Here is a 17,452-nt window from a genome sequence, read left to right as displayed (position 1 = left end):
GGAGGCTTCAGTTGGCTTGGAGCCAGTTTGTTTCCGTCTCAGTTATTATGGAAAACTGATTTTAAAACTTCACCAAAACATTCAAGCGTCAGTGTTTAAATATTAGTTAATGAGAACAATATAATAATTAACTGATGTAAAAACACCAGCCTGGGTAAAATAAATATTTATTACTGATGGAGTTACTGGAATTAATCCACCTTAAGGAAAATTATAATTCATTGAATAAAGGCTGAACTTTAATCTAGGCATGTTTCCTGTTCTTTAAACTTTAAAAGCAAACTGTAAATTAACTTGATTGACGTAACGAATAAATAAACAGACCAAGGCTTGTAAATCAACTTAAGGAAGTCATCCTGGTAGCTTTATGAGGACGTCATTAGCTCTCAGGAGCTAACTTTAGCTTAGCTAGCCCTTGGTCATCCTGGAAGCGCTGACTAAAATACTTGTAAATTTTTATCAGTGCTAAATTAACTTATAAGTTAAATGTCCTATCTGGTTATCAGAATAAGAGTTTTTGCAAAACATGTATCATTTTAGGGATGCTAGCAAAACATATTTTAATAATGTAATTCAGTGTTTTCCAGTTGAAACATGTGAGTTTGACCACAGATCCCATCAGGCTAAAGGGAAAAGATTTCATCCAGTCTGCAGTGAGATGCTGCAAAGTGTTAAACGGTTTAGATGTTGCGTGCTGCAGCAGGTGTTTGCGTGCTGCAGCAGGTGTTTGCGTGCTGCAGCAGGTGTTTGCGTGCTGCAGCAGGTGTTTGCGTGCTGCAGCAGGTGTTTGCGTGCTGCAGCAGGTGTTTGCGTGCTGCAGCAGGTGTTTGCGTGCTGCAGCAGGTGTTTGCGTGCTGCATAAATAATAACTGATGTAAAAACACCAGCCTGGGTAAAATAAATATATTTACCCAGGCTGAGCAGCATTCCTGCAGGATGCTGCTCAGCCTGGGTTTGCGTGCTGCAGCAGGTGTTTGCGTGCTGCAGCAGGTAGTGAGTGCTGCAGCAGGTAGTGAGTGCTGCAGCAGCTGTTTCCTCTCGCTCTGAGAGGAGCAGAGATTCAGAGCTTTAATGCTGATAAGGCTGCATGTGTTTAATGTTTAACGGCCTGGAGGGAGGAGGAAACTCGCACCGAGACGGAACCAGGCGCAATGAAGCCATTCATCCAGACAGAGACGAACCGGACCGGACAGGGCTTCAGGACAGAACCAGAACCAGAGTCCAGTTTGGAGATTTATTGAAACTTTTTTGGATCTGAGTGTAAAAGTGACTGATAAACCTCTGGGTGAGTTGGGATTATTGTGGAGGAACCTGGTTCTGGCCCGCCGGTTCCGTCCAGAGGGACTGTGACCTGAAGCTGATAAGATAATCGATACCTAGATCGGATCCCAGCTGCGCTGCGCGATGAGCGACAGCAACGAGACCGATGTGGGGATCGACTGGAGCCAACTGGAGCCCACTTATCCCGCCAAGGTCTGCATGACGCTCCTCTACTCGCTCATGCTGGTTGCAGGCATTGTGGGTAATTCAGTGACCATCCGGGTGACGCAGGTGCTGAGGCGAAACGGCTACCTGCAGAAGAACGTGACGGACCACATGGTGAGCCTGGCCAGCTCCGACCTGCTGGTTCTGCTCATCGGCATGCCGGTGGAGCTCTACAGCGCCATCTGGGTTCCCTTCGGATCCGCGTCCGGAAACGCGTCCTGCAAGATCTACAACTTCCTGTTTGAGGCGTGCAGCTACGCCACCATCCTCAACGTGGCCACGCTCAGCTTTGAGCGCTACGTCGCCATCTGCCACCCGTTCCGCTACAAGGCGCTGAGCGGCAGACGGACCTCGGTTCTGATCGCCTTCGCCTGGGTCGTGTCCGTCCTCGTTGCCTTGCCGTTGCTGATCGCCACGGGAACGCAGGGCGAGCAGCTGAGCTTCTGCACCAACCTGAAGGAGCACTGGCTGATGTACAGGGCCAGCATCTTCGGGGCGTTTGTCCTCTACATCATCGTGCTGGTCTGCGTGGCCTTCATGTGCCGGGCCATGATCCTGGTGCTGAAGAAGCCGCTGGGATCCACGGACGGCGGAATCAACGGGACCGAAAGGCCCGGAAAGCACGAGAGCGAAACCACCAAGGCGGCCCGGAAGCAAACCATCATTTTTCTGGTGAGTTTTCTGATTCAGGTTCAGATCATCAACATGAAGCTGAAGGTTTATGGTCCCAACCGCTGGACGTCAGGAGGAGAGACTAAAGAGAGAAAAGTTTTTATCAGTCATGTGATGTCAGGGTCTCTGATCCAAATCCTGACCTCAAAATGTGACCTGCTGACCTCAGGCCTTCATCTCATTGGACCAGGAGCCATTTCTGCTGCTAGCGCTAGGCTAGCATGTTAGCTTAGGTTGGATTTACCCAGAATGCCCTGCGCTGTAGTCCACCTTCCTGCTTGTGGAGCGCTCTCTGGTCCGCTTGGCGTTCACATTCAAACTGAACTCAGACCTGGAGGACCAGAGGTCAGAGGTCAATTAGTGTTCACACCTCACCAACTGAACCGGACTTTGACTAGGCAGACGGACTGAGCAGGTTGAATCCTCAGTTTGTTTCCATGTGTTGGTTCTCGTCTTGGTCGTGATGCTGCTGCCCTGATGGGCCGTTTTAGGGAACTGGAGCCTTCAGACTGAGGAAGGAACCAACGTCTGCTCAGCGTTTTCATGCAGGAAGTGACCTCATGAAACTCCAAACAGTTTCTGCTAATCTTCATTCGTTGCTATTTTTTTTTACTTGATCATTTTTATTTTCTGATTTTGTGAACTGGTGCAAATTCCTTTGTTGTTTGAAGGCTTGTTTTTGACATGATTTCTGCTGTTTGCTGCTGACATCGTCTGTCGTCTGATATCGATGTTGCTGATCAGAAATCCACTCATTGGTCGTTAATCGAGTTTCGCCCAAACCGCTCCAGCTGTTCTGTGTTGCATCACAACGAGTCCGACGGCGACACAACGGTTTTAAACTGAGCCACGAATCCTTCTGAGGATTAAACAGGAAGATAAAAGTCCTACAGAGATGGAATATCTTTCAGAGGCAGTCAGGTGTTCAGAGTTTCCAAGTCAGATCAAATATTAATAAGAATCTGCAGAATAAAGAGGCTGTGAGCAGCGAAGTGGAGGGACTCTGAGCTTTGTCGGTCGGCTGGGCGGCGGCCAGATCAGCGCCGAGACGAGATGTGAAAGGAAAACAGAAAACGAAGCGTGGAACAGCTGCCTGGTTCCACTGAGTTCACATGGAAACATGGAGCAAATGAAGCTGCAGACAACATGAAACCTGCATCTGAAATACAAACAAGCAGAAGGAATCCTTCATCACATTTACAGTTACATAAATGATATATATATAAACGCTCAGAGCAAAGAATGAAATGAAGGGGCTTTTTGGAAAATGACGCTAACGGTGGAGAGCCAACCTGCTAATTTATAAATAAAAAGCTCATCTTAATGCTCCAGGATGCTTTCTATCCTTGGAAACTCTTTGCATGTTTAGCTTCCCTTATGTTGTGTTTTACTCACTTTAAAACATTTAACATCTAAATTCATTTTTCTGCAGGATTCAAAAGCATTAAGTTAAAAATTTGCTCCTCAAATTATGGTGATAATTTTCTGTTTCTATCTGATTCAACATTAGTTAAGAACAGGAAGTTATTCTTCCTCTCATCGCTTCTTTGCATATTTTGTAGGAAACCAGCAGCATTGTTTTCTCTGATCCTCGGCATCAGATCTGCTGTTCACTGCAAACAAACTTCTGGATCCATCATTGATTCAGACTTTATTACTGTCGCCTCTGTTTATTGGAAGCCTGCAGCGATGCTAATCCAGCGGCTAGCGCAGGCGTCTGCTTCCTGTTGCAGAGGAAGTTCTGTTGGAGGATTCTCCGAGCCGCCGGGTCGCTGATGCTGCTGGTCGCCACAGCAACTCCAATAACCAGCACTAGAATATTGATGCCCACATAAATATTGATGAAGCCGATATTATGTTTCCCACGGAGGAAATATGAGTCTTTGTTTTATTATTGACATTTATGGCATCCCACTAAAAGAAAAAATTCATCCTGATCAACTTTCAGATAAATCTTTAAAATTACTCTTAAAAAATTTGCTGCAAAAAGTTTCAAATTTTGATTTTAATCTCAGAAAAAAAAAATCTGAGTTTAAAAAGTCAAACATTTGTAAGAAAAATAAAGGAAAACTTCACAAATTTCGCCTCCATGTTGCCATGTTGACATGTTGCCATGTTGACATGTTGCCATGTTGACGTGTTGCCTCCATGTTGACATGTTGCCATTTTGACATGTTGCCATGTTGACATGTTGACATGTTGCCATGTTGACATGTTGCCATTTTGACATGTTGCCATGTTGACATGTTGCCATGTTGACGTGTTGCCTCCATGTTGACATGTTGCCATTTTGACATGTTGCCATGTTGACATGTTGCCATGTTGACATGTTGCCATGTTGACATGTTGACATGTTGACATGTTGCCATGTTGACATGTTGCCATGTTGCCATGTTGACATGTTGCCATGTTGACATGTTGCCATGTTGACATGATGCCATGTTGACATGTTGCCATGTTGACATGATGCCATGTTGACATGTTGCCATGTTTACATGTTGACATGTTGACATGTTGCCATGTTGACATGTTGACATGTTGCCATGTTGACATGTTGACATGTTGACATGTTGCCATGTTGACATGTTGCCATGTTGCCATGTTGACATGTTGCCATGTTGACATGTTGACATGATGCCATGTTGCCATGTTGACATGTTGCCATGTTGACATGTTGACATGTTGACATGTTGCCTCCATGTTGACATGTTGACATGTTGCCATGTTGCCATGTTGACATGTTGACATGTTGACATGTTGCCTCCATGTTGACATGTTGACATGTTGACATGTTGCCTCCATGTTGACATGTTGACATGTTGCCATATTGCAATGTTGACATGTTGACATGTTGACATGTTGACATGTTGACATGTTGCCATGTTGACATGTTGCCATGTTGACATGTTGACATGTTGCCATGTTGACATGTTGACATGTTGACATGTTGCCATGTTGCCATGTTGCCATGTTGCAATGTTGACATGTTGACATGTTGCCATGTTGCAATGTTGACATGTTGCCATGTTGACATGTTGACATGTTGACATGTTGCCATGTTGCCATGTTGACATGTTGACATGTTGCCATGTTGACATGTTGCCATGTTGACATGTTGACATGTTGCCATGTTGACATGTTGCCATGTTGCCATGTTGCCATGTTGACATGTTGACATGTTGCCATGTTGACATGTTGCCATGTTGCCATGTTGCCATGATGACATGTTGACATGTTGCCATGTTGACATGTTGCCATGTTGACATGTTGCCATGTTGCAATGTTGACATGTTGACATGTTGACATGTTGACATGTTGACATGTTGCCATGTTGACATGTTGCCATGTTGACATGTTGACATGTTGCCATGTTGACATGTTGCCATGTTGCCATGTTGCAATGTTGACATGTTGACATGTTGCCATGTTGCCATGTTGACATGTTGCCATGTTGACATGTTGACATGTTGCCATGTTGACATGTTGCCATGTTGCCATGTTGCCATGATGACATGTTGACATGTTTGCCATGTTGACATGTTGCCATGTTGACATGTTGCCATGTTGCAATGTTGACATGTTGACATGTTGACATGTTGCCATGTTGCCATGTTGACATGTTGCCATGTTGACATGTTGACATGTTGCCATGTTGCCATGTTGACATGTTGCCATGTTGACATGTTGCCATGTTGACATGTTGCCATGTTGACATGTTGCCATGTTGCAATGTTGACATGTTGACATGTTGCCATGTTGCCATGTTGCCATGTTGACATGTTGCCATGTTGACATGTTGCCATGTTGCAATGTTGACATGTTGCCATGTTGCAATGTTGACATGTTGCCATGTTGACATGTTGACATGTTGACGTGTTGCCATGTTGACATGTTGCCATGTTGACATGATGCCATGTTGACATGTTGCCATGTTGACATGATGCCATGTTGCCATGTTGACATGTTGCCATGTTGACATGTTGCCATGTTGACATGTTGCCATGTTGCAATGTTGACATGTTGACATGTTGCCATGTTGCCATGTTGCCATGTTGACATGTTGCAATGTTGACATGTTGCCATGTTTACATGTTGCCATGTTGACATGTTGACATGTTGACATGTTGCCATGTTGACATGTTGACATGTTGCCATGTTGACATGTTGCCATGTTGACATGTTGCCATGTTGACATGTTGACATGTTGACATGTTGCCATGTTGACATGTTGCCATGTTGACATGTTGCCATGTTGACATGTTGCCATGTTGCAATGTTGACATGTTGACATGTTGCCATGTTGACATGTTGACATGATGCCATGTTGCAATGTTGACATGTTGCCATGTTGACATGTTGCCATGTTGACATGTTGACATGTTGCCATGTTGCCTCCATGTTGACATGTTGCCATGTTGACATGATGCCATGTTGCCATGTTGTGCAATGTTGACATGTTGCCATGTTGACATGTTGCCATGTTGACATGTTGACATGTTGCCATGTTGCCTCCATGTTGACATGTTGCCATGTTGACCATGATGCCATGTTGACATGTTGCCATGTTGACATGTTGCCTCCATGTTGACATGTTGCCATGTTGACATGTTGCCATGTTGACATGTTGACATGTTGCCTCCATGTTGACATGTTGCCATGTTGACATGATGCCATGTTGACATGTTTGCCTCCCATGTTTGACATGTTGCCATGTTGACATGTTGCCATGTTGACATGTTGCCATGTTGACATGTGACATGTTGCCATGTTGACATGTTGCCATGTTGACGTGTTGACGTGTTGCCATGTTGCCATGTTGCCATGTTGACATGTTGACATGTTGACATGTTTGCCATGTTGACATGTTGACATGTTGACATGTTGCCATGTTTGACATGTTGCCATGTTGACGTGTTGCATGTTGACATGTTGCCATGTTTACATGTTGCCCATGTTGACATGTTGCCATGTTGACATGTTGCCATGTTGACATGATGCCATGTTGACATGTTGACATGTTGCCATGTTGCCATGTTGACATGTTGATGTTGCCATGTTGACATGTTGCCTCCATGTTGCCATGTTGACATGTTGCCATGTTGACATGTTGACATGTTGCCATGTTGACATGTTGACATGTTGACGTGTTGACATGTTGACATGTTGCCATGTTGCCATGTTGGACATGTTGCCATGTTGACATGTTGCCATGTTGACATGTTGCCATGTTGACATGTTGAAATGTTGCCATGTTGACATGTTGCCTCCTTGTTGCCATGTTGCCATGTTGCCATGTTGACATGTTGCCATGTTGACATGTTGACATGATGCCATGTTGACATGTTGCCTCCTTGTGCCATGTTGCCATGTTGACATGTTGACATGATGCCATGTTGACGTGTTGACATGTTGACATGTTGCCATGTTGACATGTTGCCATGTTGACATGTTGACATGTTGACATGTTGCCTCCATGTTGCCATGTTGACATGTTGCCATGTTGACATGTTGCCATGTTGACGTGTTGACGTGTTTGACATGTTGACATGTTGCCATGTTGACATGTTGCATGTTGACGTGTTGACGTGTTGACATGTTGACATGTTGCCATGTTGACATGTTGCCTCCTTGTTGCCATGTTGACATGTTGCCATGTTGACATGTTGACATGTTGCCATGTTGACATGTGACATGTTGACATGTTGCCATGTTGACATGGTGACATGTTGCCATGTTGATATGTTGACATGTTGCCATGTTGACATGTTGCCATGTTGACATGTTGCCATGTTGACATGTTGCCATGTTGACATGTTGCCATGTTGACGTGTTGACGTGTTGACATGTGACATGTTGCCATGTTGACATGTTGCCATGTTGACGTGTTGACGTGTTGACATGTTGACATGTTGCCATGTTGACATGTTGCCTCCTTGTTGCCATGTTGACATGTTGCCATGTTGACATGTTGCCATGTTGACATGTTGCCATGTTGACATGTTGACATGTTGACATGTTGCCATGTTGCCATGTTGACATGTTGCCATGTTGCCATGTTGACATGTGACATGTTGACATGTTGCCATGTTGACATGATGCCATGTTGACATGTTGACATGTTGACATGTTGACATGTTGACATGATGCCATGTTGACATGTTGCCATGTGACATGTTGCCATGTTGACATGTTGCCATGTTGCAATGTTGACATGTTGCCATGTTGACATGTTGCCATGTTGACATGTTGCCATGTTGACATGTTGCCATGTTGACATGTTGACATGTTGCCATGTTGACATGTTGACATGTTGCCATGTTGACATGTTGCTCCATGTTGCCATGTTGCCATGTTGACATGTTGCCATGTTGACATGATGCCATGTTGACATGTTGCCATGTTGACATGTTGCCATGTTGCCATGTTGACATGTTGCCTTCATGTTGACATGTTGCCATGTTGACATGTTGACATGTTGCCATGTTGACATGTTGCCATGTTGACATGATGCCATGTTGACGTGTTGACGTGTGACATGTTGACATGTTGACGTGTTGACATGTGACATGTTGCCATGTTGACATGTTGCCTCTTTGTTGACATGTTGCCATGTTGACATGTTGCCATGTTGACATGATGCCATGTTGACGTGTTGACGTGTTGACATGTTGACATGTTGCCATGTTGACATGTTGCCTCCTTGTTGACATGTTGCCATGTTGACATGTTGCCATGTTGACATGTTGCCATGTTGCCATGTTGACATGTTGCCATGTTGACATGTTGCCTCCTTGTTGCCATGTTGACATGTTGCCATGTTGACATGTTGCCATGTTGACATGTTTCCTCCATGTTGCCATGTTGACATGTTGCCATGTTGACATGTTGACATGTTGCCATGTTGACATGTTGACATGTTGCCATGTTGCCATGTTGACATGTTGACATGTTGACATGTTGCCATGTTGACATGTTGCCATGTTGACATGTTGACATGTTGACATGTTGCCTCCATGTTGACATGTTGCCATGTTGACATGTTTCCTCCATGTTGCCATGTTGACATGTTGCCATGTTGTCATGTTGCCTCCATGTTGACATGTTGCCATGTTGACATGTTGCCATGTTGACATGTTGCCTCCATGTTGACATGTTGACATGTTTCCTCCATGTTGACATGTTGCCATGTTGATATGTTGCCATGTTGACATGTTGACATGTTGACATGTTGACATGTTGCCATGTTGACATGTTTCCTCCATGTTGCCATGTTGCCATGTTGACATGTTGCCATGTTGCCATGTTGACATGTTGCCATGTTGACATTTTTCCTCCATGTTGCCATGTTGCCATGTTGACATGTTGCCATGTTGACATGTTGACATGTTGCCATGTTGACATGTTGCCATGTTGCCATGTTGACATGTTGCCATGTTGACATGTTGCCATGTTGACATGTTTCCTCCATGTTGCCATGTTGACATGTTGCCATGTTGACATGTTTCCTCCATGTTGCCATGTTGACATGTTGACATGTTGCCTCCATGTTGACATGTTGCCATGTTGACATGTTGACATGTTGCCATGTTGACATGTTGCCATGTTGACGTGTTGACATGTTGCCCTGTTGCCATGTTGACATGTTGCCATGTTGACATGTTTCCTCCATGTTGCCTTGTTGCCATGTGACATGTTGCCATGTTGACATGTTGACATGTTGCCATGTTGCCTCTTTGTTGCCATGTTGACATGTTGCCATGTTGACATGTTGCCATGTTGCCTCTTTGTTGCCATGTTGACATGTTGCCATGTTGACATGTTGCCATGTTGACATGTTGACATGATGCCATGTTGACATGTTGACATGTTGCCATGTTGACATGTTGCCATGTTGCCATGTTGACATGTTGCCATGTTGACATGTTGCCATGTTGACATGTTGCCATGTTGCAATGTTGACATGTTGACATGTTGACATGTTGCCATGTTGACATGTTGCCATGTTGACATGTTGCCATGTTGCCTCTTTGTTGACATGTTGCCATGTTGACGTGTTGCCTCCTTGTTGCCATGTTGACATGTTGCCATGTTGCCTCCTTGTTGCCATGTTGCCTCCTTGTTGCCATGTTGACATGTTGCCTCCATGTTGCCATGTTGACATGTTGCCATGTTGACATGTTGACATGTTGCCATGTTGACTTGTTGCCATGTTGACATGTTGCCTTGTTGACATGTTGCCATGTTGACATGTTGCCTTGTTGACATGTTGCCATGTTGACATGTTGCCTTGTTGACATGTTGCCATGTTGACATGTTGCCTTGTTGACATGTTGCCATGTTGACATGTTGCCTCCTTGTTGCCACGTTGACATGTTGCCATGTTGACATGTTGCCTTGTTGACATGTTGCCATGTTGACATGTTGACATGATGCCATGTTGACATGTTGACATGTTGCCATGTTGACATGTTGCCATGTTGCCATGTTGACATGTTGCCATGTTGACATGTTGCCATGTTGACATGTTGACATGTTGACATGTTGCCATGTTGACATGTTGCCATGTTGACATGTTGCCTTGTTGACATGTTGCCATGTTGACATGTTGCCTTGTTGACATGTTGACATGTTGCCATGTTGCAATGTTGACATGTTGACATGTTGACATGTTGCCATGTTGACATGTTGCCTTGTTGACATGTTGCCATGTTGACATGTTGCCTTGTTGACATGTTGACATGTTGCCATGTTGCAATGTTGACATGTTGACATGTTGACATGTTGACATGTTGCCATGTTGACATGTTGCCTTGTTGACATGTTGCCATGTTGACATGTTGCCTTGTTGACATGTTGACATGTTGACATGTTGCCATGTTGACATGTTGCCTCCTTGTTGCCATGTTGACATGTTGCCATGTTGACATGTTGACATGTTGCCATGTTGACATGTTGCCTCCTTGTTGCCATGTTGACATGTTGCCTCTTTGTTGACATGTTGCCATGTTGACATGTTGCCTCCATGTTGCCTCCTTGTTGACATGTTGCCATGTTGCCATGTTGACATGTTGCCATGTTGACATGTTGCCTCCTTGTTGCCATGTTGCCTTGTTGACATGTTGCCTTGTTGACATGTTGCCATGTTGACGTGTTGCCTTGTTGACATGTTGCCATGTTGACATGTTGCCATGTTGACATGTTGACATGTTGCCTCCATGTTGCCATGTTGCCTTCATGTTGACATGTTGCCATGTTGCCTCTTTGTTGACATGTTGCCATGTTGACATGTTGCCTCTTTGTTGACATGTTGCCATGTTGACATGTTGCCTCCATGTTGCCATGTTGACATGTTGCCATGTTGACATGTTGCCTCCTTGTTGCCATGTTGACATGTTGACATGTTGACATGTTGCCATGTTGACATGTTGCCATGTTGACATGTTGCCATGTTGACATGTTGCCATGTTGCCTCTTTGTTGACATGTTGCCATGTTGACATGTTGCCATGTTGCCTCTTTGTTGACATGTTGCCATGTTGACATGTTGACATGTTGCCATGTTGACATGTTGCCTCCTTGTTGCCATGTTGACATGTTGCCTCTTTGTTGACATGTTGCCATGTTGACATGTTGCCTCCATGTTGCCTTGTTGACATGTTGCCATGTTGACATGTTGACATGTTGCCATGTTGACATGTTGCCATGTTGACATGTTGCCTTGTTGACATGTTGCCTTGTTGACATGTTGCCATGTTGACATGTTGCCATGTTGACATGTTGCCTTGTTGACATGTTGCCATGTTGACATGTTGCCATGTTGACATGTTGACATGTTGCCTTGTTGACATGTTGCCATGTTGACATGTTGACATGTTGCCTTGTTGACATGTTGCCATGTTGACATGTTGCCTTGTTGACATGTTGCCATGTTGACATGTTGACATGTTGACATGTTGCCATGTTGACATGTTGACATGTTGACATGTTGCCATGTTGCCATGTTGACATGTTGACATGTTGCCATGTTGACATGTTGCCATGTTGACATGTTGCCATGTTGACATGTTGCCATGTTGCCATGTTGACATGTTGACATGTTGCCTCCTTGTTGCCATGTTGACATGTTGCCATGTTGACATGTTGACATGTTGACATGTTGCCTCCTTGTTGCCATGTTGACATGTTGACATGTTGACATGTTGACATGTTGCCATGTTGCCATGTTGACATGTTGACATGTTGCCATGTTGACATGTTGCCATGTTGACATGTTGCCATGTTGCCATGTTGACATGTTGCCTTGTTGACATGTTGCCATGTTGACATGTTGCCATGTTGACATGTTGCCATGTTGACATGTTGCCATGTTGACATGTTGCCATGTTGACATGTTGCCATGTTGACATGTTGCCATGTTGACATGTTGACATGTTGACATGTTGACATGTTGACATGTTGCCTCCATGTTGACATGTTGCCATGTTGACCTGTTGCCATGTTGACCTGTTGCCATGTTGACGTGTTGCCATGTTGCCATGTTGACGTGTTGCCTCCATGTTGCCATGTTGACATGTTGCCATGTTGACGTGTTGCCTCCATGTTGCCATGTTGACATGTTGCCATGTTGACATGTTGACATGTTGACATGTTGCCATGTTGACATGTTGCCATGTTGACATGTTGCCATGTTGCCATGTTGACATGTTGACATGTTGCCATGTTGACATGTTGCCATGTTGACGTGTTGCCTCCATGTTGCCATGTTGACATGTTGCCATGTTGACCTGTTGCCATGTTGCCATGTTGCCATGTTGACATGTTGCCATGTTGCCATGTTGACATGTTGCCATGTTGACGTGTTGCCTCCTTGTTGCCATGTTGCCATGTTGCCATGTTGCCATGTTGACCTGTTGCCATGTTGACATGTTGACATGTTGCCATGTTGACATGTTGCCTCTTTGTTGACATGTTGCCATGTTGACATGTTGCCTCCTTGTTGCCATGTTGACGTGTTGCCATGTTGACATGTTGCCATGTTGACATGTTGCCATGTTGACATGTTGCCATGTTGCCATGTTGACATGTTGCCTTGTTGACATGTTGCCATGTTGACATGTTGCCTCCTTGTTGCCATGTTGACATGTTGCCTCTTTGTTGACATGTTGCCATGTTGACATGTTGCCATGTTGCCTCTTTGTTGACATGTTGCCATGTTGACGTGTTGACATGTTGCCTCCATGTTGACATGTTGCCATGTTGACATGTTGACATGTTGCCATGTTGACATGTTGCCATGTTGACGTGTTGCCATGTTGACATGTTGCCATGTTGCCATGTTGACATGTTGCCATGTTGCCATGTTGACGTGTTGCCTCCATGTTGCCATGTTGACATGTTGCCATGTTGACATGTTGCCATGTTGACCTGTTGCCATGTTGACCTGTTGCCATGTTGCCATGTTGACGTGTTGACATGTTGCCATGTTGACATGTTGACATGTTGCCATGTTGACATGTTGCCATGTTGACGTGTTGCCTCCATGTTGCCATGTTGACATGTTGCCATGTTGACCTGTTGCCATGTTGACATGTTGCCATGTTGCCATGTTGACGTGTTGACATGTTGCCATGTTGACATGTTGCCATGTTGACATGTTGCCATGTTGACGTGTTGCCATGTTGACCTGTTGCCATGTTGCCATGTTGACCTGTTGCCATGTTGCCATGTTGCCATGTTGACATGTTGCCATGTTGACATGTTGCCATGTTGACCTGTTGCCATGTTGCCATGTTGCCATGTTGACATGTTGCCATGTTGACATGTTGCCATGTTGACCTGTTGCCATGTTGACATGTTGCCATGTTGACATGTTGCCATGTTGACCTGTTGCCATGTTGACATGTTGCCATGTTGACCTGTTGCCATGTTGCCATGTTGCCATGTTGACATGTTGCCATGTTGACCTGTTGCCATGTTGACATGTTGCCATGTTGACGTGTTGCCTCCATGTTGCCATGTTGACATGTTGCCATGTTGACATGTTGCCATGTTGACATGTGCCATGTTGCCATGTTGCCATGTTGACATGTTGCCATGTTGCCATGTTGACATGTTGCCATGTTGACGTGTTGCCTCCTTGTTGCCATGTTGCCATGTTGCCATGTTGCCATGTTGACGTGTTGCCTCCATGTTGCCATGTTGACATGTTGCCATGTTGACGTGTTGCCATGTTGACGTGTTGCCATGTTGACATGTTGCCATGTTGACATGTTGCCATGTTGACGTGTTGCCTCCATGTTGCCATGTTGACGTGTTGCCTCCATGTTGCCATGTTGACATGTTGCCTCCATGTTGACATGTTGACGTGTTGCCTCCTTGTTGCCATGTTGACGTGTTGCCTCATTGTTGCCATGTTGACGTGTTGCCTCCATGTTGTCATGTTGACGTGTTGCCTCCATGTTGCCATGTTGACGTGTTGCCTCCATGTTGCCATGTTGACGTGTTGCCTCCATGTTGCCATGTTGACATGTTGCCATGTTGACGTGTTGCCTCCTTGTTGCCATGTTGACATGTTGCCATGTTGACATGTTGCCATGTTGACGTGTTGCCTCCTTGTTGCCATGTTGACATGTTGCCATGTTGACATGTTGCCATGTTGACATGTTGCCATGTTGACATGTTGCCATGTTGACATGTTGCCATGTTGACATGTTGACATGTTGCCATGTTGACATGTTGACATGTTGACATGTTGCCATGTTGACATGTTTCCATGTTGACATGTTGACATGTTGCCATGTTGACATGTTTCCTCCATGTTGACATGTTGCCTCCATGTTGCCATGTTGCCTCCATGTTGACATGTTGACATGTTGCCATGTTGACATGTTGCCATGTTGCCATGTTGACATGTTGCCTCCATGTTGACATGTTGCCATGTTGACATGTTGCCATGTTGACATGTTGACATGTTGACATGTTGCCATGTTGACATGTTGCCATGTTGACATGTTGACATGTTGCCATGTTGACATGTTGCCATGTTGACATGTTGCCATGTTGACATGTTTCCTCCATGTTGCCATGTTGACATGTTGCCATGTTGACATGTTGCCATGTTGACATGTTGACATGTTGACATGTTGACATGTTGCCATGTTGACATGTTGCCATGTTGACATGTTGCCATGTTGACATGTTGACATGTTGCCATGTTGACATGTTTCCTCCATGTTGCCATGTTGACATGTTGCCATGTTGACATGTTGCCATGTTGACATGTTTCCTCCATGTTGCCATGTTGCCATGTTGACATGTTGCCATGTTGACATGTTGCCATGTTGCCATGTTGACATGTTGCCATGTTGACATGTTGACATGTTGCCATGTTGACATGTTGACATGTTGACATGTTGCCATGTTGACATGTTGCCATGTTGACATGTTGACATGTTGCCATGTTGACATGTTTCCTCCATGTTGCCATGTTGACCTGTTGCCATGTTGACATGTTGACATGTTGCCATGTTGCCATGTTGACATGTTGCCATGTTGACATGTTGACATGTTGCCATGTTGACATGTTGCCATGTTGACATGTTGCCATGTTGACATGTTGACATGTTGCCATGTTGACATGTTGCCATGTTGACATGTTGACATGTTGCCATGTTGACATGTTTCCTCCATGTTGCCATGTTGACCTGTTGCCATGTTGACATGTTGACATGTTGACATGTTGACATGACGTTGCCTCATGTTGCATGTTGCCATGTGACATGTTGCCATGTTGACATGTTGCCATGTTGACATGTTTCCTCCATGTTGCCAGGTCTGATCGTCGGCTCCCTGATGCTCTGCTGGTTTCCCAACCAGCTGCGGCGCCTGATGACGGCGGCCGTCCCCAAGTCGTCTTGGTCTTTGTCGTACTTCTGGACCTACGCGTGGCTCCACCTGGTGGCCGACGCCTTCTTCTACCTGAGCTCCGTGCTCAACCCGTTCCTCTACAACCTGTCGTCTCGTCACTTCCGTCAGGTGTTCCTGCAGGTTCTGCGCTGCCGCCTGACCATCCAGCACGCTAACCGCCGCGCCGCGCCGGGCCCCTGCGCCGCGCCGGGACCCCGCGCCGCCTCCGCACGCTCGCTGCGGCCGCTGCTCCAGAAATCGCTGCGTTTCGGCCGGAGGAGCGGCGGCCAGCAGAGGGCGCCGCCCACCTTCACCACCTTCCAGAGCGACTCGGCGCCGTCCGGCTGCCGGCTGGCCGTCAGCCTGAGCGAGCAGACCGGACCGGAAACCAGAACCGAGACAGAAATCTGAAACCAGAAGCTGCTCCGGCGATCAGATGGTTCCATGTTTCAGAGTTTCTGAAAACTGTCAGAGCAAAAGAAATTATACTTCACAAAACGTCTGAACGTTTGGACACATTCAGCAGAAAACCTCCAACACGGTGGAGGAGGGGTGATGCTGGGGGCGTCCAGCCGGATCCAAATCTGCAGCAGAAACAGTGAAGCGTTGAATTTGTTGAGTTTTTCTAGAATCTGCAGCTCAAGTTTACAGGAACTTCAGTTTCATTACATTATTTTCTAATAGTTCATATTTATCTGAATTGTGGCAGAAATCATCTTTAATAACACAAATTATTTTCATTTGTCTCCTTGACATTCTGACTTCCTGAGTGGCCTAGTTAAATCCTCTCCACTGCGGTCTGCAGGGTGCCGTGGCCCCCGGCCGCCTGTCTCTGAGGGCCGGCCCTGAGGGCCCCGCTGCCAGTGTCTGTATGGCAAGCCGGTTGAACATAAAATCAGCTTCGCTCGTTACATCCCAGATTTCTGCACGAGTCTGCTTTCCTCCCGTTGCCATGGTAACCAGGATTTCATGAATGAACTGAATTTGCTGGAACTGAAAACAGGAAGAATTTTCAGATGAGTTGATATAAACTGAGAAAATATGAAATAAAAAAACCAAACTGAATGTTTTTCATTTAATAATAAAATCAGATTTTGTTGAAGTTAAACAATCTTACATTTAGTTTTAAGGTTTGAGACTTAAGGAAGGAGGAAAACCACAGAAGAAGAAGGTTTGGCGTTTCCTCCATCGACACTCAGATCTGTCATCCAGAAAATCTCCAAAGAACCGATGGGATTATTTCCAGCATGAATCATTTTCATCTGGGTTTTACAGATTTCTGCCGGTTTAAGATGGAGAATCCTGCTGAACGGTCTCACACAGACAGGAAGTCACTAAATCAGACTTCCTGTGTTGATCAGTTAAAACATCCTGAACGTCGTTTGCTTTTC

General features: G+C 45.2%; 1 protein-coding gene across 1 annotated transcript; it reads left to right on the top strand.

The window, feature by feature from the left end:
• Window positions 1-1,180: 1,180 nt before the first annotated feature.
• Window positions 1,181-17,126, top strand: LOC129374599 (G-protein coupled receptor 39-like). Its single transcript, XM_055053111.1, has 3 exons — window positions 1,181-2,157; window position 2,279; window positions 15,988-17,126. The coding sequence occupies exons 1-3, from the start codon at window positions 1,405-1,407 to the stop codon at window positions 16,470-16,472; spliced, it is 1,239 nt and encodes a 412-aa protein (XP_054909086.1). The 5' UTR covers window positions 1,181-1,404; the 3' UTR covers window positions 16,473-17,126.
• The last annotated feature ends 326 nt before the right edge of the window (window positions 17,127-17,452 follow it).

The sequence above is a fragment of the Poeciliopsis prolifica genome, unplaced genomic scaffold (genome assembly GCF_027474105.1).
Source record: "Poeciliopsis prolifica strain line A6 unplaced genomic scaffold, Auburn_PproV2 SCAFFOLD036, whole genome shotgun sequence".
NCBI classification, from domain to species: domain Eukaryota; kingdom Metazoa; phylum Chordata; class Actinopteri; order Cyprinodontiformes; family Poeciliidae; genus Poeciliopsis; species Poeciliopsis prolifica.
This window is presented reverse-complemented; position numbering and strand designations above follow the sequence as displayed.